At 49.9% G+C, this 27,433-nt stretch overlaps 1 protein-coding gene across 1 annotated transcript in view; it reads right to left on the reverse strand.

Annotated features, from left to right (window-relative positions):
• The window catches only part of KSR2 (kinase suppressor of ras 2), a 418,689-nt gene that overhangs the window by 38,175 nt on the left and 353,081 nt on the right, over nucleotides 1-27,433 (reverse strand). Inside the window, exons 11-14 of the mRNA XM_058281429.1 lie at nucleotides 20,525-20,566; nucleotides 19,872-19,944; nucleotides 16,956-17,004; nucleotides 15,227-15,594 (exon numbers count right to left, since the gene is read on the reverse strand). Of these exons, the coding sequence (XP_058137412.1) occupies nucleotides 15,227-15,594; nucleotides 16,956-17,004; nucleotides 19,872-19,944; nucleotides 20,525-20,566 (532 nt within the window). The remainder of the gene's footprint in view (nucleotides 1-15,226; nucleotides 15,595-16,955; nucleotides 17,005-19,871; nucleotides 19,945-20,524; nucleotides 20,567-27,433) is intronic.

Consider the following 27,433-nt stretch of genomic DNA (forward strand, 5'->3'; position numbering starts at 1 on the left):
ACTCTGGTTTTTGTGGGGTTTTTTTGGTGGCAATTGATTTTAATGAGAAAGTGACCTTGATTTGGGCAATTTTTTGGCCTTGTAACTGTAAGGTTTTTAAAATTTTTTCTTTTATTTAATTGCCTTGAAAAAAAAGATATGTAGATAACAAAAAATGTTACATTAAAAAATATAAGAGGTCCCCAAATACACCACACCCCACCCCACCCATCTCCTCCCACATCAACAACCTTCTTCATCATTGTGGCACATTCATTGTATTTGGTGAATTCATTTTGGAGCAATGCTGTACCACATGGATTATAGTTTACACTGTAGTCTACACTCGCCCCCAGTACATTCAGTGAGTTATGGTAGGATATATAATGTCCAGCATCTGTCCCTGCAATATCATTTAGGATAACTCCAAGTCCCAAAAATGCCCCACATTACATCTCCTCTTCCCTCTCCCTGCCCTCTGCAACTACTGTGACCACTTTCTCCACATCAGTGCTACCATTTCTTCCATTGCTAGTCACAATACCTCTATAGCAGAATATCAGTAAATCCACTCTAATCCATATTTTATTCCATCCTGTGGACCCTGGGATATTGATGTCTACTCCACCTCTAAATCAAGAGGGGGCCCAGATCCCACATGGCTGATGGATGTGATTCTCCTGCTTGCAGTTGTAGACTCTCTTGGTTCCCTCCCACCTAACTCTTGATCTTCGTATTGGTCTCCTAGGGCTGCTCTAAATAGTTATCACAAACTGGGCAACTTAAGACAACAGAAATGTCTTCTCTCACAGTTCTGGAGGCCAGAAATCCAAAATCAAGGTATGGGCAGGGCCAGTTCCTCCTGGAGGCTCTGCGCGAGCATCCGTTCCCACCTCTCTCCTGGCTTCTGGGGGCTGGCTGCTTGTGGACATGTCACCCCAACCCCTACCTCCACCTTCACACCATCTGCTCTCTCTGTGTGTCCCTCTGTGCCCTTTCTTCTAAATCCAGGATGGTCTCATCTTGAGATCCTTAGCCTAATCACATCTGCAATGACCTTATTTCCAAATAATGTCATGTTCACAGATACTGAGGGTCAAGACTTGGACACATCTTTTTTGTAGGACACGTCTTTTCTGTAGGACACAATTCAGCTCACCACAGGCTTGCTCCCTGAACCTGATGCAGCTCAACCATCTGTTTCTCAGTGATTGTCCCCATCACTTGAGCAGCCTGGGGCGCTCTCCCCATTCCTTCCCAGCCAATCCTGTCACCTCCTTCCTTTCCTTCCAGGTGCTGCCCATGAATGACACTGGACATCCAGAGAATGGAAAAGCAAACATTAAATACAGGTTCACTTTAAAGCAAACTCGGAATTTCTGCAGCTCAATGAGCACCTACTTTGTACCTGGCACTGTGCTAGAGACTCTAAGAGTCAGTTAGTCTCTCTCTCTCTCTCTTCCTCCCTCCTTCCTTCGTTTCCCTCTTCTGACAAAACAAACTCTTATTTCACATTTGAAGATATATGCTCCCAATGCATATATTAATATACCTATTGATTTTTCTCTTGCCAGTCATTATCAAGATTTATTTATCCCCATGGCTTCTCATTGATTGAGGAAAGCAGTATTCCCAGCAGTCAATCAATCCTGATATACTCTATGACAAAGAGTCAATTTCTATTTATTATTTGATTTATGGGCTTAATTATCTTAAACACGATCAGGCAGGGGACAAAGCAGAAAGCAAAAGTTGAACAGTGACCAAGCTACTGTAGCCAGGGTGGGAATACATCAAACCAAATCCCAGGGCCGGGCAAGTCTCCAAGGCAGTGGAAACATACCCACCTTACACTTCCCACTCCCCGTCCATTCTCACCACCCTGGAGTCCATGGCAAAGAGGAGCGGGGTGGGGGGTGAGGGGGCAGAAGACAATGGCCAGGATTTCACTTTGCACCTGCTGTCAACTCAACAAGTCACAAAGCCAGCAAGTTTGGGGCTAGGACAATGAACTTGACTTGGTGGTCCAGGCTTCGTCCTCCCAGGAAAGACAACCCAGTAGGGGAGGGTTCTAAGGCATCCACAGGGTATCAGAAAGAGGGCTGGACTTGGGCACAGCTGGAAAGAGAAAGGGGACAAGAGGATGGTTTGAAACGGATGTGGTGGTAGCCAGACAGTCCTGGGTTCAAATCCTGCCTCTTCCTACTTTTATGACATTGGGCATGTTGCTTCCTCACCTGCAAATGGGGAGTTGAATGGTACCTACTTCCAAGGGCTGTTAAAATGATTAAAAACTGAAGAAAGCCAGTGTTTGCACACAGGCCAGTCAGACTCCAGAAAACGGGTTTTTAATTAGTTTTGCCTCCCTGTGTGAAGTCACCCTCATACTCTGGAATCTTTGTTTTGGCCACAGAGACCCTCTCATGTTTCTGGAACATGATATGAGCCTGGTGCTGTGCATCCTTGCCTTCAAACCATGGAAGTGCAGCCGCCTATTTTTAACTTTGGTAAACAGCGAAAGCTGTTGAAAATGCCTTCCTTCCCAAAGGGCTGCGAGGAGCTGCTGCTTTCCCCTTAGGGAGTCATGCCTAGTATCTTCTAGAACCTGGGGCATTTGAATCTGCGTTTATTCTTGCTAAAGTCTGATTAGGATCAACACTCACTGTCCACACCATTCTTGCAGGAAGGAAAAGTACAGCAGCATTCCCAATCTCCTGAGATGAGGGAATGCCTCCTGGTAATCTTTCTAAAACCAGATTGTGTCACCTCTCTGATTAATTCCCTGAGTGCCCCCTGCCCTTCGGCCTGTCAGAAAAAGGTTCAAGTTTATGGCCAGCCCACCATGTTCTTTAAAATCGTCTCCAACTCCATCTCTCTGGCTACACCCCACACACCCTATACCTGAGCTCATTACTCTTGTCCCATGGGGTCTTTGCACATGTCATCCCTTCAATCGGGGAAGCCAGGACCTTCTTGCCCGTGTGACTAATTGCCTGGTTGGCTAAGGGGTCTTGTCTAGGACCCACAGTCCCCTGTGCTCCTAGTGTAGGGCGTCTCATGCCATTTGGGAATCAGCCAATTACCTGCCCGTGCGTGAGTGCCACGGGGCTGGGGGGTGCGTGGGGACGGAGACACAGGGGGCCAGACCTTCCTCTCTCTATTCCCAGCATCAAGCACAGGACCTTGCACCCCACGGGTGTGCGAGGACAAATGCCCCTAAACCACCGAGTCCCTTTAGCATATTACTGTGATTTAAATCACATAATTGGCATCTCTTGTCTGTTTATCACCTTACTTCTCCCAAATCCCACTGTGCCTCCTCACTTCGGTTTGTACTATATTTTACCCATTTCTTGTCATTCTAAGTAAACAGCACCATTCAATGGTGGCTGTTGAACTTGCCTAGAGGAGTGGGCTGTGATAATGTGTGTGAATGTATTTTTGGAAACTGTTGTTCATTTATTCAACAAGTGCTTAAGGGGGACGTGATATTTTGGGGTCTGGGGATTCTGAGGTGGGTCAGATAGGTGAGGTCCTTACTCTCCTGGGGATTTATGTGCCAAGGGGGCATATTGGAAAAAGAGACAGTGAGCAATCAAACAGAGGAAGAAAATTTTATTATCGTATGGCATGAGGGCCTTGATGAATACAAACAGCGATTAATTAGAGGGACCAGAGGTGGAGGAAGTGGGATGCGGGAGCAATTGTGGCTTGGCTGCGGCCAGCTCCTCTGTCTGCTCCGACCTCTGATCACTTCCTCTCTACCAGGCCACCCAGGGCTGGACTGGACCTGGTGGCCCGGTCCTCGGCGACCCTCCTCTCGGCCCTGAGGGCCTCGTCCACGGCCACTGCTTCCATCACCAAGTCTACCCGAATGACTTGAGACCAGTACAGCCAGCTCCCTCCACAACATCTCCCGGAGGGCTTGAAGCCCAGAGGAGCTAAGTAATTTGGGCGAGGGACACATCAAGAGCTGGAAGGCAAACCCAAGCAGCCAAACTGCAGCCATCACCTCATATCATTTGTTATTCTGCTAAAGACCAAAAACCCGCTGTTTGCAGCGCCAAGGCTCCTGTGGTGGGGTGAACTGTGTATCCACGTTCTGCTGGGTGCAGACCCGCTGGAAACAGTTAAGGTGTGGCCCCGCTGAATCCAGCTGGGCTTTAATCCGGACTATTGGAGCTCTTTATAGGCAGAGCGAAAGCCAGATGACGCCACCACGTGCACTGCTAGGTAACAGAAAAGCCGAGGACAAGGCTCCCCGGCAGCCAGCCCCAGAAGCCACAGTCTTTGGGGAGAAAGCATCACCTTGCTGAGGCCTTGATTTTGGATTTCTCCTAGTCTCAAAACCATGAGCCAGGGAAGTGGATGTGGCGCAAGCGATTGGGCTCCTGTCTACCATATGGGAGATCCAGGGTTCGATTCCTGGGACCTCCTGGTGAAGGCAAGCTGGCCTGAGCAGAATGCTGACCTGCTCAGGAGTGCTGGCACGCACGATATGCTGGCCTGAGTGGAAAGCTGGCGCAGCAAAATGACGCAACAAAAAGAGACACAGAGGAGAGACAACGAAAGATGCAGAAGACCAGGGAGATGAGGTGGCATAAGAGATTGAGTGCCTCTCTCCCACTCCAGAAGGTCCCCGGATTGGTTCCTGGTACTGCCTAAAGAGAAGATAAGCAGACAGACAGAAGAACACACAACAAATGGACACAGGGAGCAGACAACCGGGGGTGGTTGTGGTATATGGAAATAAATAAATAAACCTTTCAAGAAAAACAAAAAACCATGAGCCAATAAATTCTTGTTGTTTAAGCCACCTTTTGGGTGGTATTTGCTTTAGCAGTCAGGGAACTAAAACAGATGCTTTGGCATCTAAGAGGAGACATATCACTTCTCCTAACTGCTGCTGCTGCTACTGTTATTACTACATTAATATTACCATCATTATTACAGCAACCGAGGGGTACAAGTTACCTGGCACTTCCAGAGCAGGGAGTACTATGCGACAACCTTTACGTACAAGTCTCTAATTCTCACGGCTACCTTGCAAGAGCAATACATGGTCTCTCTATTTATGGATGAGGAAATTGAAGTACCTAAGAATGAAAAAGTTTGCAATAGACCTGGCTCCAAAAAGAGTGTGTTGCAAACATAGTTTTTTAGCAAAAACAGAAAGTTACAAAATTGGATGTGCTGGGTGATCTGTCTTCACTGGAAGCAGCAGCTCTATCCATATATGTATGTGTGTCACAGAGCTGCTGGCTGTTCACTAGACCCTACTTGTTTGTCCTCCTGGCAATACAGGCAGCTGTTTCCTAGCTTCCCCTGCAGGGAAGCGTGACCAAGGGACTGAGTGCCAGCCAATGGCACATGAGCAGAAGTGATGTGTGCCGCTTCTAGGCAGGGTTCTTAGAAACTTCCCACCAGTTATGACCCTCTCTGCTCTTTCCTCTTTTCCCAGTAAGCTCTAGGGGATGTCTGACCCAAAAGATGGATGGGGTTTAGATCCCAAAACTCACTGGGAAAATCCACCAAACCATCCAGAAACACCCACATTGGACTGTAATATGAGAAAGGAATGTCTATTGTGTTAAGTCACTTCTGTTTTAAGGCTTATTTGTTACAGCAGCTACTGCTCTCCTGACTGATACAAAGTGTGAATTTATCTATCTTCTGAGAAAATGCCTGGACAGACATACACCACAATGTTAACGTGCTTCTCTCTGACTGTAGACATTATAGGTAAATTTCATTTTCTTCTTTTTGCTGATTGGCATTTTCTGTAACAAACAGGTTACCACTTGTATAATAGGACAAAAGTTATTTTTCAAGGGATGACAGATATCACACAAGCTAATTAAGCTGCGAGGAAAGTGGTGGCCGATGGCGAGGTCTCCGGCACGCGCATCCTCTGCCGGTCATACGGTCTTCTACCAACAGGCGCATCCATGTACATGAGCTGATGCTAATAATAATAATGATAATGATGCAGTTCATTTATAGCGCTTCCTTCACAAAAGTCCCGGGTGCTTTACATTTCAGCACAATTAAAGGCAGCCACAGACAAAAACCTTTTCAGCTGTGCTTTATAAAGGGAACGCGATTCAGCTTTTTGCACATAAAAGGAAGCCGATTCCACTGGATGGCGGGGGACGGAATCTTCATGTGCTCAGGCCCCCCAACTCTTGTATGTTATATTTAGGACAATCAAACTGGCCTGAAGAAAAAAAAAAAAAAACTCAGAAAGCCCACAAGTACAGAGTTACAGAAAAAGCGAGTTGAGACTTATTTGGGCGTTGCGATGACTGCCTTCATTCAAGGAAGGACCCTCCGTTTGTCTGTCAAACGCAGCAGCGTGATGCTATTATATTTGGAAGCATGAAAAACAGGAACTGATTTGGAGTTGGGAAGAAGTCATCTAGTAAATAGCTGCTGATATTTACTGGATTGAAAGTTGCGATGCCAGCGAGGCCCCATGGAATTTCATTGCTTCCCCGGCCCTGGGAGATGGGTGGACACTTCAAGTCTCGGGCAGGCAGGCAGCTTTATCAACCGCTCATGATCTGAGAAGATGCCGGACTCCAGGCTCCCAGTGTGGGACTGGTAACACACACTCAACGAGCAATTTTAAAAAATCGTCCCGAGGGTGTTGGGGAGCAGACCCTGTCTGCTCCGGTCTCCCCCTTCCTGAGTACACAGCCCTAGCCCCCTTATCGCAGTGAGATGTTTATATTTTCTCCTAATATCCCAGCCCCTGGGAAAGCATCCTGATGCAGTTCACGGAGCTCCTAAATACAGAGGCATCATTCAGGCACCTTTCCAGGGAGTCCCACACATTTCCTCTGCCTGTGCCCTTCGGGGATGGATTTGGGGGCTACCACCCAGCTGAGTGTTGGAGCAGACAGCAGCCAAGCCACAGGAAACTTTCCGAGGGGTGTAAGCAGGTCATGTTTAAAACCCATCACTGGCTTTCCATTTTCCATTGCATTAAGATAAACGCCTCATCCATTCCCACACCTACAAGTTCCCACCCGCCCCTGCCTCACTTGCTTCCTTCTGTTCCTCTAACATGCCTTGCTCATTCCCACCCCAGGACCTTTGCACCTGCAGTTCTTCCTACATGAAATGCTCTTGCTCCACCTCTTTGCAAGGCCATTGCTCATCATCATTTAGGACCCAGCTCAAATGTCACCTCCCCCAAGCTGTCTCCTCTGAGCCACTTACTCTTGACCCACAGCCCTGTTTGTTGCCATCACAGTATTTTTCTCAATGCCCTAATTATCTTGTTTAACTTGGTATTATTTGTCTCCTTTCCTGGAATGTCAAAACCTTGTATAAACTGCAGAAATTGTATTCTGGGCACCCAGTATGCATTCAGCCGGCCCAATAAATGTCTGTGGAAGGCATGTTTTAGCAAACGCACATTTGCCCTGATGCTAACAGGATAGAAAGAGTCAGACTAGATGGGTCTCAAGTCCTGCTGGCTCTGGTATTTGGACATTCTGCACCCAGATCATTCGTTCTGGACCCAGTTACCCGGCAGGATCCTGCAGTGAGGGGGGAAGGAGGCTTCCAAGGTGGGCAGGAAGCTCTTGGGAGAGGAAAGAGGAGTGGGTCCCATACTTGAGTGTGTATTAGAATCCCCTGTGGGGCTTCTTTCTTTAAAATTTTTTAAAATTTTTAATTTTTAATTTTACCCCCCCCGCCACCTGCGTTCACTGTCTGCTGTGTCCATTTGCTGTGTGTTCTTCTGTGTCTTCTTGTCTTATCTTTAGGAGGCACCAGGAACCGACCCTGGGACCTCTGATGTGGGAGAGACACTCAGTCACTTGAGCCACCTCAGCTCCCTGGTCTGCTGCGTCTCTCACTGTCTCTCCTCTGCGTCACCCTTTGTTGCATCATCTGGCGGCGCCAGCTGTCAGTGGAGCCGGCCCTCAGCTCTCGGTGGCACCAGCCGTCAGCTCTCTGCAGTGCGGGCCAGTTGGCCTTCACCAGGAGGCCCCGGATTCAATTCCCATGTGGTAGGCAGGGGCCCAATCATTGGAGTTACACCCACTTTCCTCCCTGGAGGGCTTCTTAAAACAGATTGTTGGGCCCACACCTATGGCTTCCGCTCAGTAGATAAGAAGTGGGGAGCAGGGAGAGAGCCAGAATTTACATTTCTAACAAGTTCTCGGGAGATGCAGCTCTGGGGACCACACTGTAAGAAGCAAGAATTTAAGTAATTTTTGAATTCTAGAAAAATATTTGGTGGTGGTGGAACTTCTGGGCTAAGGAGGTTTTGTGAGTTACTAACGTTCATGAAATGAGTCTTTTGTAGGGAAAGAGAAGGAGCATGTGTTTTTATGAAAGTGAAGAGAGAACAGGTACGCAACTTTGGTCCTATATGGAAGGGTGTGCGTGTGTGTGCGTGTGTGTGTGTGTGTGTGTCTGTGTTCTAGCCCCATGGGAATTTACAGGGCATTAGAGAGGTACATAAACATCAGGGACTCAAAACTATAAAACATAAAATTCCATTCTACTTAGCCAGTGGTTCTCAAACTGTGGCAGGAACCAAATCCGCTGGACCTTAATAAAGACAGAGACCCAGCTCAGGGGTGGAGGATGGGGTCCTAGGGCCCGGTATTTTTTACCAAGTTCTCAGATGTCTCTGACATGACCAAAGGCTGAGAACTGCTGTGATAAGCTGTTGCTCACAGGCTGAGCCCATTTTCCTTGACCTGCGCAAGGCAGCCATGGAAAAGAAAGAACACGCTAGAGGAGTTTACAAATGCACATTAGCTCAATGACAGGATCTGCCAGTTCTTCATTCTGTGACCTGGGCCAGGGTTCCCTTTGCCCCTCTGACTCAGTTTACCCATCTGTAAAAAGGGCACAATGAAAATGGAAGGAGCTTGTTGTGCCCGCCAGGAAGCCAGCAGGCGCTGAAGGCTGGAGGAATCTGTGGCTGCCTTGGCTCTCTTTTGGGGACTCTGGGTTCACCCTGCCCCTCAACCAGGGAAATGGTTCTAGCAAAGAGGCTCAGCTCTGCCACCCTCAGCTTCAGTGAAGGAAGCAGGGACCACAGCGTGGGGCCCAGAACCCTCCCCCTCCCTCTACGGAGGGCTCAAAAGCTCACAGGGTGCTGCTGGGATAACAGGGCGGCTTCTCGCTCTGCGGCGACGACGCAGGTAGAGCCAGGGCTTCCCCTCCGCTCGCTCAGTCGCTTGCCCACTGTCAGAACAGCCACTGGGATGCTGGGGCCGCCAGGCCACTGCGCCCCGTCTGACCGAAGGCAGCAGGAGGGGCATGGGGGAAGCAATGCTGGGCCTCCCCCAGACCAGCAGCTCTTCCATCGGGGTGAGAAGTTGGGGCCGATAGGCTGAATGCTTCAGTGAACTGCAGTTGCCCCTGCAGCCATCAGAATGTGCCCTTTGGGGCCTCCACCCTTTCCGCGGGAGGTTTCTCAATTACTCCCTTCAGCCACACCAGGTCACGCCCCTGCCTGTGACCCTCTTGCTCTTAGCAGAAAATCCGGAGCCCCCGCGGGCTTTTGGGACTCAACCCTGGCTGCAAAATAGAATCACCTGCTGAGCCTCACTTCCGAGGCCTCATTCAACCAGAAACTCTGGGGTGGGGTTGGGGGGGGGGGTGGACACAGAAGGACGGGTGGACCATGTGATTTTGCCCCAGAGGACAGCTGGCGATTGGTGCCTGGAGACACGTTGGGTGGCCACAGCTGGGGAGGGAGGAGGTGCTACTGGCCTCTGGCAGGCAGAGGCCGGGATGCTGCTCAGCACCCCACAGTGCTCAGGACAGTCCCACGACAAGAATGGGCAGGTCCCATCGGTCCGTAGAGCCGAGGCTGAGGAACCCCACGCAGGGCCAGGGCCAGGCGCTGGCATTGCTGCCCTGATCCGACTCCTGCTGACTTCTCTACCCTCGTCTTCCACCCTCTTGCCCTCCCCTGCCACTCCCTGCTCACTCGTACCCCCGGGCCTTTGCACTCGCTGGTGCCCTGCCCCAGGTCCTCAGGCTGCCCCTGATCAGCCAGGTCCCTGCCCAATGCCACTTCTTCAGAGCTGCTTTCTTGAAGCCCTGACCTAAAAGATCCTCACATCCAGGCTCTCCTCTGCACGCCTTTGGCTCATTTCCTTCGCCACAGTGAGCACTAATTGAGGTTCCTTACTGCTGCAGGGCTCGTTGGTCTCCGCCCCCTAGAATGCCAGCACCCCGAGAACAGGGTCCACACCTGTCTTGCTCGCCGCCATCCCCCAAGTGTCTAGCATGGTACCTGGCACTTGATGAGTGTTTAATAAATATCTGTTGAATGAATGAATGAATAAAGGGCCAGGCAGTGGGGGAGCAGAGGGTTTGCAAGGTGGCGGAGGACCGGGCGTGTCGGTAGAGACTTGGACTCTTGTCCTGCCTCCACTTTCCTCTGCTGGCCTCAGTTTTCAAATCTGGAAATTGGCAGGGATGGGCTCAATGGGCTCAGCTCCCCTGATGGCATCTACTCAGAGACACGAGTTTCCAGAGTTTTGTTATTTGTTTCCATGACACCAAGCTAAGGAGGCTTGCCCATCCTCCTGTTGCCAGACAAATCACCCTCGCACTGAGCTCCTCACGTTCTGTAATTGTGGCTGGTCTAGTTTCACTGGGAAACTGTCCTGTTTCCATTTCCCTCTGCATCAGCTGGCACACCTGGCATTGATGCCAGCACACAGTAGATGCTCCCTGGCAATAATTCTCCAGCGCAGGGGTTCTTAACCTTTTTGTTCCATGGATGCCTTTGCCAGTCAGGTGAAAACCACAGACCTCTTACTAAGTCCACACGATACTGTGTATTATTTAATAAATACATCACACCCATACCAAGACAGACCCCTTATTAAGAACCCCTGCTCTAGGGCACAGTTCCCAAATATCAGGCAGATTAGAATTGTCCAGGGACCTTGGTTAAAAGGCCTCCACCTGCTAATAGACTAGATCCTTAGGTCTAGGGTAGTGTGTTGGGTCAAATGATGCCCGCAGGCCCTAATCCCTGGACCTCTGAATGTTCCCTTCTATGGCAAAAGGGTATTTGCAGATGTGATTAAATTAAGGATGTTGAGATGCAGAGACTCTCCTGGATTATCTGAGTGGGCCCAACGTAATCACAGGCATCCTTACCAAGAGGGAGTAGAAGGAGTCTGGATGAGAGGAGAAGGCAACGTGCCACAGGAAGCAAGAGGCTGCCCTGCTGGCTTTGGAGACAGAGGAAGGAGCCACGAGCCAAGGGATGCACAGAACGCAGCTCTAGAGGCTGGGAAGAGCAGGAAATGGATTCTCCCCTAGAGCCTCCAAAAAGGAACACAGCTCTGCCAATCTGTTGACTTTAGCCCAGCGAGAGCCAGTTCAGACTTTTGACAGCCAGAATTCCATGACAATACATGTGTTAGGGCACCAAGTTTGCAGTAATTTTTTACAGCAGCCATTGAACACGAATGCGGGCAGCACCCAGGAATCTGCATAGTAATGGCTTCCCACTTCCCCACTCCTGCGATTCTGAGGCAGAAAGTTCAGGTGTACCACCTTTGGGAAGTACTGATCCAAATCTGTCCCGGCCTGCTTCTCTAACACAGCCCATTCTCCAAATGATTTTTTTAGGGTTAGGATCCCGCACAAACATCTGGTTCCACCAGTTCATTTTACAGATGGGGAACCTGAGGCCCAGGAAATCCTGTAGCAAGGCAGAAGAAGGGAAAGAGCCTTCACTCAGTCCATCTTTACTGACTTTCAAACTCCATTTGGAGTTTTTAAAATGCACAATCGCACAGGCTGTCAATAGCTTTGCAATAATCTCATAATGACCCCAATCGTGAAACAATTTAGCAATCCCGCTGCTAATTGCATTTGTGGATATAGCAATTGGGTAACTAGTTGGTTATTACTCATTCCCCAAGAGCCATACATATTGCATTACAAGGAAGCTAATCTTAGAAATACTTGTTAACTTTGATGATAATTACTAAGTAATTGGCTAGAACACGCCATTGTGAATTTATACAGAATATGCCAGGTAATTATCTGGTCTTATGTTCCCTGTAAAATAATCCAGTGGGCGAAAATTGTTCCAGTTGGTTGGCTATTGTCCAACTACTGATCTTTGCCAGCCAATCATGTGAATGCAAGTGATTAATTAAATTACTCAAACGTTTGGTTTCACACTGAATGTTCAGATAAAAAACCTGGATAATCAACAAGTAGATGCTCCTAAACAGGACAGAGGGGTGCACAGGGCCCCTCCCCAAGATAATATGTAATGACACAAGAATACGCAGTAAATGCCACTTCTTTGGAGCTCATCTGGCATCCTTGAGGCTTCATGCAAAATACCAAAACACTTCAGAGACCAATTACATGTCCCAAAGCTGCACGGTCGTTATCACGATGCCAGAAAAAGGCTGCGTTGTTTGTGAAATCTGTAGGCAGTTCTAGAGCTTGGGGAGGGGTGTTCAGAATTTTCTGCCTAACAGAAGAGAGCTGCAAATGCAGCTGGCTTGCAGGATGGGGGCCACATTTTCATAATGACCACTCATTTTTCCAGGATGGCTGCTAACCCAATCCATCCATGCCCAATGAGGCACCCCTGGGGAAAGGGGGTGAGGGAGGCATGGACAACTGGCCTCATTGACAACACTGAACAAGTCAGAAAGCAGGGAGAGCAGCGGTCCTCAGAAAGGCCAGGCAAAGGGGATGAGATCATGGGATTCAAACTTTCTACTTTGGGGATGTAAAAAAAAGGGGGGGTTTGGAGGCCAGAGGGTGAGGAGCTGACCAGAGACAGTTGGGATACCAGACTGGTCAGAGCCATGGGAAGAAGGTCAGACTTGTGCATCCCAAGTAAAGGGCCAGGCAACTGCCATCTGTAAGACAGAGACAAGTCCTGGGTAAGAAAAGGAGGGAACAAAGGGGCTTGCTATGGCAGACTGTAAAACTGGCCATGGGTATTCTCTCTTTCTGCATCCCTGCTTTTATAATGTGATGCTGCAGATCTTTGCACCAAGAGATAGAGCTCGTTTCTCCACACCTTGAATCTAGGTTGACTGTGTGACTTTCTCTGGCCAATGGACATCAGCCAATGTGACACAAACAGAGGTGTGAAAAAGCACTTGTGTGTTAGGACTTGAACTCTTGCCTGAACTCTGAGACTCCCAGAGGACTGAGTCCATGCTAGCCTGTGGGGGCCGTGCAGAGGAGAATCAAGGCCTTCAGCTGACATTCTGCCAATCAGCAGACATGAGAGTAAAGGAAGCCCAGACTGACTGGCACCCAGCCGACCTGCCCGCTGACTGCAGGCCTGTATAAGAGCCCAGCTACTGAGCCAGGCTCAGACCAGAACTACTCACCAGATAGAAACCATTAAGTTTTAGCGGGTAGTTTGTTACACAGCAACAACTTACTGATACACACACATAATCAGAATACCTCAACTCCTGAATATCTTCTGGGCTGATTATTCAAGGGCCATTTCTGTCCTGTGCAAAGCTTAAAGTCACCATTTTTACCCTGTGTAGCAGTTTGATATAATTGATGAATTCCAAAAAGAAATATTGGATTATGCTTGTAATCTGATTTGTACCTGGGCATGATTGAGTTATGATTAGGGCCTTGGTGGGTGGGGACTCACAGATAAAAGGCATAGCGAAGAACAGAGGTGAGGGCTTTTAATGTTGGAGTTTTGAATTTGGAGTTTGATGCTTACGACTTAAACTGGAGCCCCAGGAAGTCAGCACATAGAGGAAAGAGAAGCAAGCTCCGGGAAGAGAGAAACCTTGAACCCAGAGAAAAGCAAGCCCCAGGAACGTAGGAACCCAGGAAGCCTGAACCCTCACAAACGTCGGCAGCCATCTTTCTCCAAATAGACTTTGGTGAGGGAAATAACTTATGCTTTATGGCCTGGTATCTGTAAGCCCCTACTCCAAATAAATACTCTTTATAATGCCCAGCAGATGTCTGGTATTTTGCATCAGCACCCCTTTGACTGACTAATACACCCTGGTTTAAGGAAGGTTCAAGCCCTAAATCTCCTAGATTTCCAGTCATTTGCAAGACTTACCATTCCACACCCGGCTCCAATAAACCCACCATCTGCACAATCAATGGTGATGACAATAATGCACCATCTACCGGCCACCAAGACCTTATACTTGGACTCAGTGAGGCTTTTCATGAAAATTGAACAGATCTAAGCTACACCAGCCCTTTCTTGAGTCCACAGCCCCTACAACGGCACCTGTCAAGGTGCGAGTCCTGAGCATTTTGAGATCTTATTGCTTGAGTTGAGTGTGGGAAAGAGTGGGCTCCTAATAAGACCTTGACAACAAAGGCATACCAAAAATGCCACTGTTGTGGCCGGCCCTAACACAACAAGCGAGCAAATGCCAGAGTTTAAAAACACACCACCCGTCAAGTGGACCCAAAGCTATTGTTTTTCAATGCCCTGAGTCACTGGGTGAGGCCCGGGAGAGAGCACATTACAGAAAGGTACTGTTATCTGACATTTTCTTAATGTCATTTCTCTATTAACTACCCCTTCTGTGCCTCCATAGACCATAGGCCCTGGATATTCATAAGGCAATAATAAAGCCATGTAAACGTGTCCTTCAGCTTTAATGAAATCCAGAATGATATTCATCAGAATCTTAGTCCAGGGTTGGCAAACTACGGCCTGTGGGCCAAATCCAGCCCACTGCCTATTTTTATAAATACAGTGTTACTGGAACATGGCCATGCACACGCGTTTCCTATTGCCCACGCGGCATTCAGGCCACAAGGGCAGAGTTGGATAATTGCCACAGAGACCTGCTGGCCCACAAAGCCTAAAATACTAGGGTCCTTAACAGGAAACATTTGCTGAATCCTGTTTTAGTCTTCCCCCTTCAATTTACATGGGGAGGCAGCGAGTCTCAGCCATGTTTTTCAACATCCCAGGTCATCCAACTCCTGAGGCACAGAGGGGAAACCAGGCCTAATTTTGCTGACTCCCCATTCAGTGCTCTCTCCATGGCACTGTTGACCTAAAGAATTTCAGCATTGAAAGTATTTTGTGGACACTTAAATCTTAAAACTGTGCAAGGTGCGAATGGCAGAGTGAGAGACGCCCTATTACCCAGAAGACTGAAAGAATCAGAAGCACCCTTCCTCCCCTGCGCAGCCCGCAGCCCGCAGCCCGCAGCCCGCAGCCCGCAGTCCGAGGGGGGGCGCCCGCCCAGGTGGGACTTACCTGGTGATGATGGCCAGGTGCGGCGGGCTCATGCAGGCTCCCATGAAGAGCACCACGTTCTCGTGCCGTGTCTGCCGGTACGCCATCACCTCCCGCTTGAAGGCCTTCAGCTGGTCCTCGTTGTCCCTCTCGATGTCGATCAGCCGGATGGCCACCTCCCCGTGCCAGCGGCCGTGGTACACCTGCCCGAAGCGGCCCTTCCCGATGAGCTCGCCGACCTCCAGCTGCTCGAAGGGGATGTCCCACTCCTGCAGGAAGATGCTGGTCTGGCTCGCCTTGCGCGGGAAGCTCCGGGCCGACAGGAGGGACAGGTTCATCTCCTCGAAGTCGTCCTCCGACTCCTCGGCCTCGTCGTGGCCCTCTTCGTTCTGTGGCCGGGGGTGGGGGTAAAGGTCAGTGCGCTTCCTGCCACTGCCCAGCTGTCCCCCGAGGCCCTGCTGGGTCTCATGGGCACGGGGGGGTCTGGACATGTCTCTGCCCGTGTGCTCGGCTCTCATGCACACGGCTCTCTCTGTTTTCCCAGCTCACTCTTGTCTAGCATCATACCACGAAGAAGCTTGAAGGGCCATTATTAGTGTCCAACGTTATTGTGCAAGAGAAATAGAGGCCAAGGTTAACAGACTGAGTGAGCTCGGCTGGCCTCTGTGTGACCTTGGGCAAGTCACTTAACTTCTCTGAGCCTTCCTTTCCTCCTCTGTAAAGTGGGTGCACTAAAACCTGCCCCTGGGGGTGGCTGAGGTTATAAATGAGATTACAGCCCATAAAGCTCTCTGTACAGACCTACTTGTATCTCCTGGGATGCCTACGAAAATGCAGATTCCTGGGCCCCACCTAGACCTACTGAATCAGCATCTCAACAGGTGAGGCCCAGGAATCTGCCTGTTTAGCACACGATTCAGGCCACCTCGGTGTGACAACCTACAGTTAAATGCCCTGAGACCTGGGGACCCGCCTTCCCAGCAGGCAGTCTTGGGGGAGGCCTGCAGGTGATGGTGGTAGAAATCTGCCCCTTGGAGTCTCAGGCTGGAACGTGGGAGCTAGTGGGGACTCCCAGGGGCCCGGGGCCCAACGAGATTGGCCTGAGAAGGTGGCCTCTTGTGTGGGTGCAGGTCTACCTGACCCCAAACACCTGAGCAAGCTGCCCCCCCACACCACGCAGAAGAAATGACACAGAAGCCATTGACTTCCCCCAGGATCCTCTTTCGACCCCACAATCATTCCAGAGAAGGAAATGATTTCCTCTGGGACCTCTATTCCTTTCAGCTTGGGACATACTGGTGAAGCCCAGAGGTCGGAACTCCGGGTTCTCGCCCAGGACACCCGATTTGTTCTTCTAGCAGCACTGGCAAGGTGGGAAGAAGCCCCAGAACCTTCCCAGTACCCTGCCAAGCCCAGCCTCCCTGAGGCCCCACCTCCTCCCCTGCAGTCTTCTGGAGGCCGTGGGGGCACACCCCCTTCTGCGCTGACCCAGCTCTGAGCTGATTTTTCAAGTAAGAATGCAAATCACTTGCCAACTTCCGCACAACTTGCTTTTCCATGATGCACGCCATATAATGGCCCATTAGGCTCAGGGCCGTGGGGGCCGCTGCTTGTTAATCATCCCGGAGTTAGCACATCCATCAAGCACAGCCACCGCCCCGAGCCCTCTGCGTCATTACAGGCACCCATGGGCTCTGCCAAGTCTGGGCAGCCCCTGGAAAAAGTTGCTTCACGGCTCTCCAATTCTCACCTCCGAGGTTGGCTCCACTTCAATTTGAAGTAATGGATTTCCTTCCAAGCTTTAAAGAAAGGAGAATAACCGTGACCCTTAGATGCAAAGGCAAGTCCATGAGTTGAATTTATCCATGGCTGAAGAGTTTCAAAATGCAAAGTTCTCACAACTAAGCTTTCATCTCACATTTCACTCGACAGCACGTCTCTGAACCAATCTATAATCCCACCATAAAGCCATACTGCACAAGGCAAGGGCATTGTTTCAAATAGGTTTTCTGGGTTGCTTTGGGCTCATTTTTATTTATGGCTTTGGTTTCCACTAACCCAGCAGTGTCCTTCTAAATGGGCCTAATAACCATGGGTGAAGGAATTATCAGATTTCTACGTGTTTGCTAGGAGAGAATTCATCAGATATCTAAAGTTGAGTGGGATTTGGAATCTTCTGAAAGGATCTCAGTGTCCATTTGTTTGTCAACTCATTCATTTGTTTGTTCATTTATTTATTCACTAGGATCAGGCCAGGCCCTTAGAGAGATACAGAGTTGAAATTGGGATGACTCCTGACTTTAAGGAATATTCTATTACAACTGAAGGAATCAAAGCAAGTCCGTAGACCCTGTGCACAGGGACTAAAAGTGACATGGGCTAAAAGTTAGGTGTGACTGTGTGCAGCAGGATGGTAATGCCAGGAGAGAAGAATTATTGGATTATTTGCAAAGTTCAGTGTTTAAGTGGGACCCTGCCAATCAGGATGTGGGAACCAAGGAAAAGGGGGACACAGCAAGACACACTGGCCTGGGAGACACAGGTGTGTGTGTATGTGAGTGTGCGGTCATGAGCTTGTGAGCGGCACTGGTGGTCTAGGTGTGTGGAGACAGCAGGTATACAGTGTGTCTGTGTGCGTGACCTCATGTAGGGTGGTCCTGTGTCAGCCAGGTGGGCAACCTGGGGCTGTTGGGGGCACACTGTCTGCTGGTGTGGTTGGGAGGCAGCGGGGGTGCGAGGGGAGGGGAGGATGTGCACGGAGCAGGATGTGGAGGTGGGCACAATGAGAGCTGGAAGGGTGTTTTAGAAGAGAGGATGTGTGCCTGCCTATGAGGTGTGCTGGGGAGACAGTAACGAGGCTGCTGAGAAAAGCGTGGAAGAAACTGGAGGTGGTGGCGGGAATCCCATTCCCCGTTTCCCCGGTGGAAGCTTAGCAGATTCCCACTCTCCCTCATTTGAGGGCCTCCTCTATCCTGACCCTCAGACCCCAAGAAGCTGGTGACCCTGCAGACAGAGTCGAACAACTTTCTGGTGGGCTCCTGGCGAGAGGGAACCCAAAAGACTACAGGAGCTAAGGGAAGGGAAAAGCAGGGTCAGTCCAAAGCTCACTGTTACATTAACTGATTATTTACGGTACTGGCTGGAGGGCGGAATGAAGCCACATAACAGCTGGGGGAGATTTGGGTGGGAAAATGCAGCCGAGTTCCTCCTCATGCCCAATACCGAGCATACGAGGGGCCGCTTTCCTTCGTCCCCTGAGGCATGATGACAGCAGCTGGGGCTTGTAGATGATTCCCCTTCTGCCAAGGGTTCGTTCCCCTCACTCCATGCACATTTAAGCAGATCTCAGGCAGCTCCTGGTCTGTTTGGCACTGTCACTCCCTGTCAGTTCATAACCTGGAGTCTATCTTGAACAAATTGTGGAATTGGGTTTACACGCAGCAGAGAAACGATCTGGAGCTGGATGTCAGCACAACATCCCCTGGCAAATCACTACGTCTTTGACTTCAGGTCTTTAACAAAGTCCATAACACAGATCAGAAGGGATGGAACAGTTAGCGGAGCCACAAGGTAAACCAAGTAGCAAAAACGTGAGTTGGGAAACTGGTCAAATTGAGATGAAGTCTCCGGCGTGCCCCAGACTTTGGTCACAACCAGAGGTTAAGTGAAAGGATGGTGATTTCACACCAGCTTTGCACAGGAAGTAGACCACCTGGAAAGAGATTCTGTACCTAGGACTGCTAAGGATGAGAGACACAAAGATGTTCACTGCAGCGATGTTTACAACAGCGGAATGTGGAAAGCAATGCAAGATCCAGCAATAGTGAAATGGTTAAGATGTTTTCTACACCAACGTGGAAGTTATAGCCATTTAAGACAATTTTTATGAAGGGTCTGAAATAATATGGACAGAAAAGCAGAGCGGAAACTGCACATATCAAGGAGCACAACTATATGTGAACAGAAAGAGCACACATCTAAATGCTGACAGCAGTGGGATTATGAGTTATTCTTCCTGTTTTACAGAATAGCCCAAGTTTTCTCAAATGAGCTTACATTACTTTTATAATGGTCTAAAACTGGGGTAGCAAACTGCTTCTGGCAAGGGCCAGACAGTAAACATTTTCAGCCTGACGGGCCACAGGGTCACGGTAGACAAATACAGTAGCAAATGGGTGTGGCTGTGGGCCAAGAAAAGTCTACTTACAGAAGCAGGCAGCCGGCCGGATGTGCCCTGTGGGCTGTAGACTGCCGAGCCCTGGTGTAAACCCAAATTAGACTTCTTAAGGGGGGTGGGGGGGTGAGTTAGAATGACTGCCCTTCCGGTAAGCTCCCTGGCACCTCGCCTCTGAACGCATGAGGCCCTGGGGAGCCCAAGGAAATGGTCAGGCCGCTGGAAACTGCACTTGACCGGCAGGCCGGGGCGCAGAGCAGCGCTGACCCACGGTGGCTGGCGTGGCCTCTCCTGACCTCCCTCCGCCTCCGTCTCTCAGCCTGGGCTGTCGCTGTCCCTCTCTTTGTCCCGGCATCTCTGTCATTCTCTGCCCTTTCCTCCCTGGCCCCCACCCCCTCAATTCCCAGAGGAGGGAGGAGAAGACAGGGCTGCTGAGCCGGCTGGGGGGGTGGGCTCGCGCCAGGGGCACAGAGGAGGTCTCTGTCCACTTACATTGGATTTGAGGTCACCGGATGCAGGATGACCTGCGGCGCCCGGGTCGGTGTCTCCGGCACCGGCACCACATCTGAAAACCAGAGACTGGACAGTCAGAAGCCACGCATGTGCGGGGCCCGTGACCACCCCCAGAGGCCTGGTTTCTGGGAGGGGCTGATAGCCAGGAATCCCTTTGCCGGATTCATGGGTCCCGAGGACTGGCCAGTACCCCGTCACCCTTCCTCAACCACCTGGACTTCATCTTCTCAGATGAGCCGGTGTTCTCGTGGCCACCCGAACAAAGTTCCCACTGCTGACCAAAGAGCTGCCAGTACCCCCGGTCCTGGCCTGAAGCGTCCACGTGGCGCGCTCTGCGCCTTCCTCAGCCTGACTCCCACGGGTTGAAGAGGCCTCTCGGTTCTGCATCTCAGTGCTCAGCTCCAGCCCCTCTGGCCTGGTCTCCCCTCCCTCGTGGCTCTGGGCCCCTCCTCCTCCTTGCCCACCCTTCCACTAAAGACCACCCTCGCAGGCCTCTCCTTGTGCCCTGGGGAGCCCTGACCCTTCCCTTCTCCATGTCCAGCCATCATCCTCTACCTCCACTCGGTTCCAGCTACCCGGCGCCTAGCCGGGCTGGCAAGGAGAGGGCTGTTTCCAGCGCGTGCCAGACTCACCTGGGAAGATGAACTGCTGCTTGTATTTGTAGTAGTGGGAGGCTTGCAAAAGAAAGAAAACACCCAAGTGAGTGTCACCCAGGAGCTGTCCTTCCAGGTCCAAACTGGGCTCCCATGGGGACCACGTGGCCCTTCAATACAGCCCCCCCACCCGTGGTTTCCACACATCCACAGACACCCCAGATTACAAGAGACTGAGACCATGAGTCGAGAAGCCAGAGCCCTAAATATTGAGGCCACCGTCCAATTTCATCCTTCCTGAAAACAGAGCATCCCACCCTGGTACCAAACTCGGCTTCCCTGGTCTCCCTCTCCAAACCTTCTGGAGCAAAAGAAAAATCTCTCTGTGCATGCGGCAGGTGTTCACTGAGAGGCTACTATGTGCCGGGCTCTCCATTCAGCCCTGAGGACACAATGGTGAACCTCACAGCCAGTAACAAGCACGTTATTGCCATGTGGCCAATGCTAGGGATGAATGAACCGCCTGCGGGAGAGAATCATGGGGAACCCGCAGAAGGTGGAGTGCTCAGGAATTACCACCCCTGCCTGGCACCCCAGTGAGTTGTGGGCAGCCTGTCCATCTACTCAAAATGATTTCATGAGCATCTACTAAGTCCTAGGGTTGGGAGATGATGAATACACTATCCCCCCACCAGGAGTTCACAGTCCAGGGGCAGCTGCCTCCCCTTCAGCTCGATGGGTACCGTGTACCCTACATGGGATGGACCAGGCGCGAAGACCTCTGCATAAAGGACCGGCCGCCTCCCCGACCACAAGGATGGGTTGCAAGAGATTTCTCCATGTCTGAGTGAATGCCAAGGGTCTAAAGGAGAGGATGTGAAAAAAAGACCCCGGGCACTGGGCCCCAAACCAGCCATCTGTATATTTTTAAGTATCTACCTGTGGTGGAAATATAAATGGGTAAAATCTATATAATGAGGGCAATTTAGCAACATGTATCAAGAGCCTTAAAACTGTCCTTACACACTGACCTGACATTTATCCTTTTTACTCTAGGAATTTATTTTAAAGAAATCATCAGACATGAGTCCAAGATATATAAAAAACTATGTTCACTACAATATTATTTAAAACAGTAAACCATAGGAAATGATCTAAATGTCCTAAGAGGGCATCTGTGAGAAAAATCATGGTAATTTAATGGGATGGAACACTATGCAGCCATGAAAAATCACAGTATAGAAATGTACTTAAGGACAAGAGAATGTGTTCATTGTAGACTAAGTTTTAAAAATCAGAGTATAAAAGCAGTATTTATAGTACTATATCATTTTTGCTAAATGCGTAAGTATACAAATGCCAAGAAAATTCGGCAATGCTATAGACCGAAATATTAATCTTTTTTCCCTTTTGGCAGAGGGACTATAGTGGCTTTTTAAAATATTCTTTTTTTTTTTTCCTGTTTTTCAAGTTTCTATAATGAGCATTGTCTTAGTTTTCTTGGTGTTGCTGTAACAAATTACCACCAAGTTGGTGGCTTAAAACTATGTCAATACATTCTCATGTAGTTCTGGAGATAGACATCTGTGAAGAGTTACAAGGGGCTGAAATCAAGGTGGTGACGGGACTGGCTGTTTTGGGGGCTCCAGGGATCTGCTCCTCCTCTTTTCCAGTTTCTAGAGGCTTCTAGCATTCCTTGGCTCCCGGCCGCATCCCTCCAACCTCTGCTTCCATCCTCACGCTGCCTTCTGCTGTCTTGGACCTTTTGCCTCCCTCTTAGAAGGACCCTTGTGGTTACATCGGGTCCACCCAGCTAGTCCACGATGATATTCCTGAGACAAGATCCTTAACCACATCTATCAAAAGTCTATATTTAGGGAAAAAACACATAAAAGGCATTCCCTGGACTTCCCCGCTGATTTTCCCACAGTTCACTGCACGTCCGGCGCACTCAGCAGAGGCCACTGCTTTGGACTGTACTGAGGTTTCACATGTCACCGCCCATTCCAACGGGGTGGGGTGCCTGGAGCCGGCAGCAGGGTGTCGGGTTCAGTGGGAGAGCCCGGCAGAGCTTTCTCTCTCCCCGGTAAATGAAGTAGGCAGGAATGGGGCAAGGTGAGTCTGAATTGGTCAATATTATGGGTTAAAAGGCTTGAGGTACATCCCCCCAAAACATGTTGCTGTTCTAATCCCCAGTACCTCAGAATCTCAGAATGAGACTTATTTTTTATTTTTTGGAAATAGGGTCATTACAGATGGAATTGGGCAAGTTAAAATGAGGGCCTCCTAGAGCGGGGTGGGCCCTTAATCCAAGAGGACTTAATCCTAAGAAGAGCAGATAGGGACAAGGAGACAGAGGGCGAAGGCCACGAGGCGGCCGAGGCAGGACAGGCCCCGGGTCGTCGGCCACCACCGGACGGGGAGAGAGGCGTGGGGCATGTGCGTCCTTGTGCACCTCAAAGGGAGGCTGCTGACACCTTGGCTTCAGACTCCCTGTCTCCAGAACGTGAGCCTGTCAATGCCTGTTGTCTTCAGGTGCCCAGCTTGTGGCACTTTGTTCCGGCAACCCTAGGAAACTAAGTCAGTGAACCTACTTCCCAAACCATTTATATGACATTCAAGGACAAGCTAGAGCCAGGAGTTGGCTCACTAGTCTTTGCAGAGTGAAAAGGAGACCATACCAGTCCCTTCCTCCTAGCAGGGGCACCATCTCTGCCATCATCACAGTCTTAGCTGCCACAAATAAGAGCACATCTTTCCAAGCTCACTTAATGAACAGACAAGACTACTCATCATTAAGAGACAATCGGAGGGAAGTGGATTTGGCTCAACGGATAGAGCGTCCGCCTATCACATGGGAGGTCCAGGGTTCAAACCCAAAGCCTCCTGGCCTGTGTGGTGAGCTGGCCCACGTGCAGTGCTCACGCGCGCAAGGAGTGCTGTGCCACGCAGGGGTGTCCCCCACGTAGGGGAGCCCCATGCACAAGGAGCGCACCCCACAAGGAGAGCTGCCCCACGTGAAAAAAAGCGCAGCCCACCCAGGAGTGGTGCCACACACATGGAGAGCTGACGCAGCAAGATGACGCAACAAAGAGAGACACAGATTCCTTGTGCCCCTGACAAGAATGCAAGTGGACACAGAAGAACACACAGCAAATGGACACAGAGAGCAGACAACTGGGGGTGGGGGGGTGGGAAGGGATAGAAATTTAAAAAAAAAATCTTTAAGGAAAAAGAGAGAGACAATCAGAGAGTTCCGAGTGCTAAGTCATTTGCTTTCAGAAATCTGACTGAACTCTCCGCCGGAAGGTGGAATTGATTTATAAGCTCATTCCCGAAAGATGGCAAGACCTGGTTTCCTGGGATCTCAGGCACCTGCCTTGTCCCGGTGGGCATACAACGCAGGCTTCTGGAATCCATCAACTCCCTTTTATCACCGAGAAAAGAGCAGAAAGCACTGCTGAGTCCAATTCTAAAAATATCCCCAATAGGTAGAATCCAAATGGATGGTGGATTCTTGATTCTGAAAAAATAGGGATCCAGGATAGGGAGCAACTTATTCAAGATCACAGAGGCAAGCTTTGAAAGGAAACCAGTCTCCATGATTTCAGGGACCTCCCTCTGGGAGGTAACCTAGAGTTTCATTACACAAAGCCATTTTGTAGTCAACAGGGGGCCAAAATTAAGAAAAGATAAACCATCCAGGGTTTATCGAGAGGCTTAGCTGATCTCTACCCTCCCCAGCTCCAGACGCGATGGGCACTCAGTGTCTGCAGAAAGGTTTAGCTGGCAGTTGTGCTTTGGAAGGAGGAGGGGCTGGGCCATGCAGATCAGTCGCTGCTTGGGCGAGTCCGAGAAGGGACAGGTGTAAGGCAACAGGACACCCGCAAATGCCCCCGCGCTGCAGAGCCAAGCCCCTCCTGACTCCTCCGCAGGCTTGAGAACAGCCTGTTCCCGAGGATGGAAGGGAGGCAAGTGGTCAGAAGAGGTGGCGTTGCCGCGAGCCCTGCTGATAAGGGACACTCGCCAGAAGCAGCTCCGAGGAGCAGCGGATGGGCCGCCTGGCTCCCCACGTTCTGGCACCAAGGGGATTTGGGATCTGGGGGCTTCAGGTGCCCGAGGGCTCAGAAAGGCAAGCAGGCACCTTTGAGTCACTTCTGCTCTTGCATGGCTGCTCTCACCCTAGGACCTCTCCATGGCGCAGTCAGAGTGGCCTTTCACGAAGATCTCTGCGTTGCATGAGAAGCCTAAAATCTACATTCCTGCAAGGCCCCACGTGGTCCTACCCCCGGAGCTCTCCAGCCTCACTCTGTGCCATTTTCCCCTTGTGTCTGGCACTGGGGCCACTGGGACATTCTTTCAGTTATGGAATACCTCCAAGTTCCTGTTACCCTCTCCCTGCCTGGAGAGCTCCCCCGCTCCTTCAGAATGTGACCACCTCAAACCTCAATTTGTTGCCGTGATCATGCTCCTACACTGCTCTCTCCCTTCATAGCACTTAGGACGATATATAAGCCCACCTCCACGTGTGTGTTTCCTTCCTTAACACCTGCCTCGCCCACTCAGCTATGAACTCCAGGAGAACAGGGACTTGGGAGGCAGAGGAATGTCCCCCCTAAAGACGTCCATGTCCTAATCCCCAGAACCTGTGCATATGTCCCCTGATGTGGCAAACGTGACTTTGTAGATGTGATTAAGTTAAGGATTTTGAAATGAGGACATTGTCCTGGATTATCCGGTGGCCTCAATGTGATCACGAGGATCCTGCTAAGAGAGAGGTACAAAAGTTGGAGTCAGAGAAGGAGATCTGATGATGGGAGCAGAGGTTGGAGTGGTGGGGGTCAGGGGCAAGGGATGTGGGCCACCTCTAGAAGTTGGAAAAGGGCAAGAGAAGAAATTCTCCTCTAGACATCTAGAAGGAATCAGCCCTGCCAACCCCTTAAGACACAGTGAAACTGATTCCAGACTTCTCCAAAACTGTAAGTAGTAAGTTGTGATATTTGAAGTCGCTATTTGTGGTTGTTTGTTACAGCAGCAACCAGAAGCTAATACAGAGGCTGTGTCCAGTTTGTTGACCTCTCTGTACCCAGTACCTAGTTTCATACCTAATACAGTATAGGGTAGATGCTCAATAAATATCTGTTAACCTAAAAAGTGGATGAATGCAGTCTGGGGGCCAACACAGCAATGCGAAAAGAAAAACTGCAGCCTGGAGCTTTAAGCATTAATGAATGACTTCGAGTTACTTGTTTACTCATTTATTTATCCAACAGACATTTATTTAGTACTTCTGTAGTAGGCATTGTGTTGGGCTTCGGGTATGGAGAGATGAAAGAAGCAGACGTGTTTCCTGGGTGAAGGAGATGAGCGTTACACAAGGGAGAAAATAAGCAAGATCACATCAAGCAGTCATGATCCCTATGCTGAAAAAAATAGAAGAGGGAATCAAGACAGCGTGACAAGGGGATGGGTTCTGAAAGGGAGGAAACACTCTCAAGAGGCCAAGTGGCACAGCCCAAGTGAGATCTCAGATATCCTGCAATCTCTACCAAACGCAGATTCTGCCTCCTTTTTTTCTCCCTTTGGGCCATTGGAATTTGCCATTTCCTAGAGTGAACATGCGCACGTGTGCATGAGTGTGTTTGGGGATGTGTGCGCCAAGATGGCACCATGTAGCTCAAAAGAAAGAAGATGTTTGAACCCAACAATCTCAGAAACCCACAAACATTCCCATACAAAGCCCTTTCATGAACCTTGTCCCAGGGATGTCACACAATCCTGCAGTGTTAGCCCCGATCTACAGATGAGAAACTGAGGCCAAGTTCAAGACCACAGAGCTAGGAAGGGCGATGCTGGGATCCACACCCATCTCTATCTGGCCACCCAGCACTCTTGACTCCACCCTGCACTGCACTATGTCCAGGACTCAGAAAGGAAGAGCAGGGAAAGGACCAGTGAAGGTCAAGAACAGGCAGGCCATGCGACTGAAAGAGCACAATCACCGACACTGCCAAGCACGCACACTCCACACTTTGTTTTCTAACTGAAAACTCATCATGTGTCCTGAGGGTATGGGTGAGCCAAATGTGGTCCTTAATGCCACAGCTCCATTTGGACAAGAATGTTCTGGCTGAATCAAGGCTGGGACATTACCATGTCCCAGCATTAGCTTGAATGGTCTTCAGAAACTTCCACATTGGGAGGGAAACATACCAGATCTCCATTTCCCAGCAACAGAGTCACAGTCAAGAGCATAACCACTGGAAAGTGGATGTGGCTCAACAGATAGAGCATCCGCCTACATATGGGAAGGTCCGGGGTTCAATACCCAGGTCCTCCTGACTCTTGTGGTGAGCTGACCTATGCACAGAGCTGCTGCGCACAAGGTGTACCGTGCCATGCAGGGGTGCCCCACACAAAAGGAGTATGCCCTGCAAGGAGAGCCGCCCCATATGAAAAAAGTGCAGCCTGCCCAGGAGTGGCACTGCACACAGAAAGAGCTGATGCAGCAAGATGACACAACAAAAAAGAGAAGCAGTTTCCCAGTGCCGTCAAGGGTGCAAGTAGACATAAAAGAACACACAGCAAGGGGACACATAGAGCAGACAAGGGGGGAAGGGGAGAGAAATGGAAAAAAAAAAAAAAAAGAGCATAACTGCTGATCAGGTCCCTGTAGGAAGAGGACAGGTACCTTGTCAACTGGGAGAATTTCACTGAAGGCTACCTACAGACAAGGAAAGGGACTGGACTTCTGGGAGTTCCTGTTTCGTTTTCCATTTCAGCATTGCATTTTATTATCACACAATTAGGAAACTGATGCCTGCTCCTCATTATTGTATATATTAGAGAAGTGCATATAATAAAAGCATTCTCCTTCGAAGCTCCCACCCAGACTCTTTTGTGTATATATAGTATATTTCTACATATATACAAGCATACATCTATAAA

The sequence above is a fragment of the Dasypus novemcinctus genome, chromosome 19 (assembly GCF_030445035.2).
Source record: "Dasypus novemcinctus isolate mDasNov1 chromosome 19, mDasNov1.1.hap2, whole genome shotgun sequence".
NCBI lineage: Eukaryota > Metazoa > Chordata > Mammalia > Cingulata > Dasypodidae > Dasypus > Dasypus novemcinctus.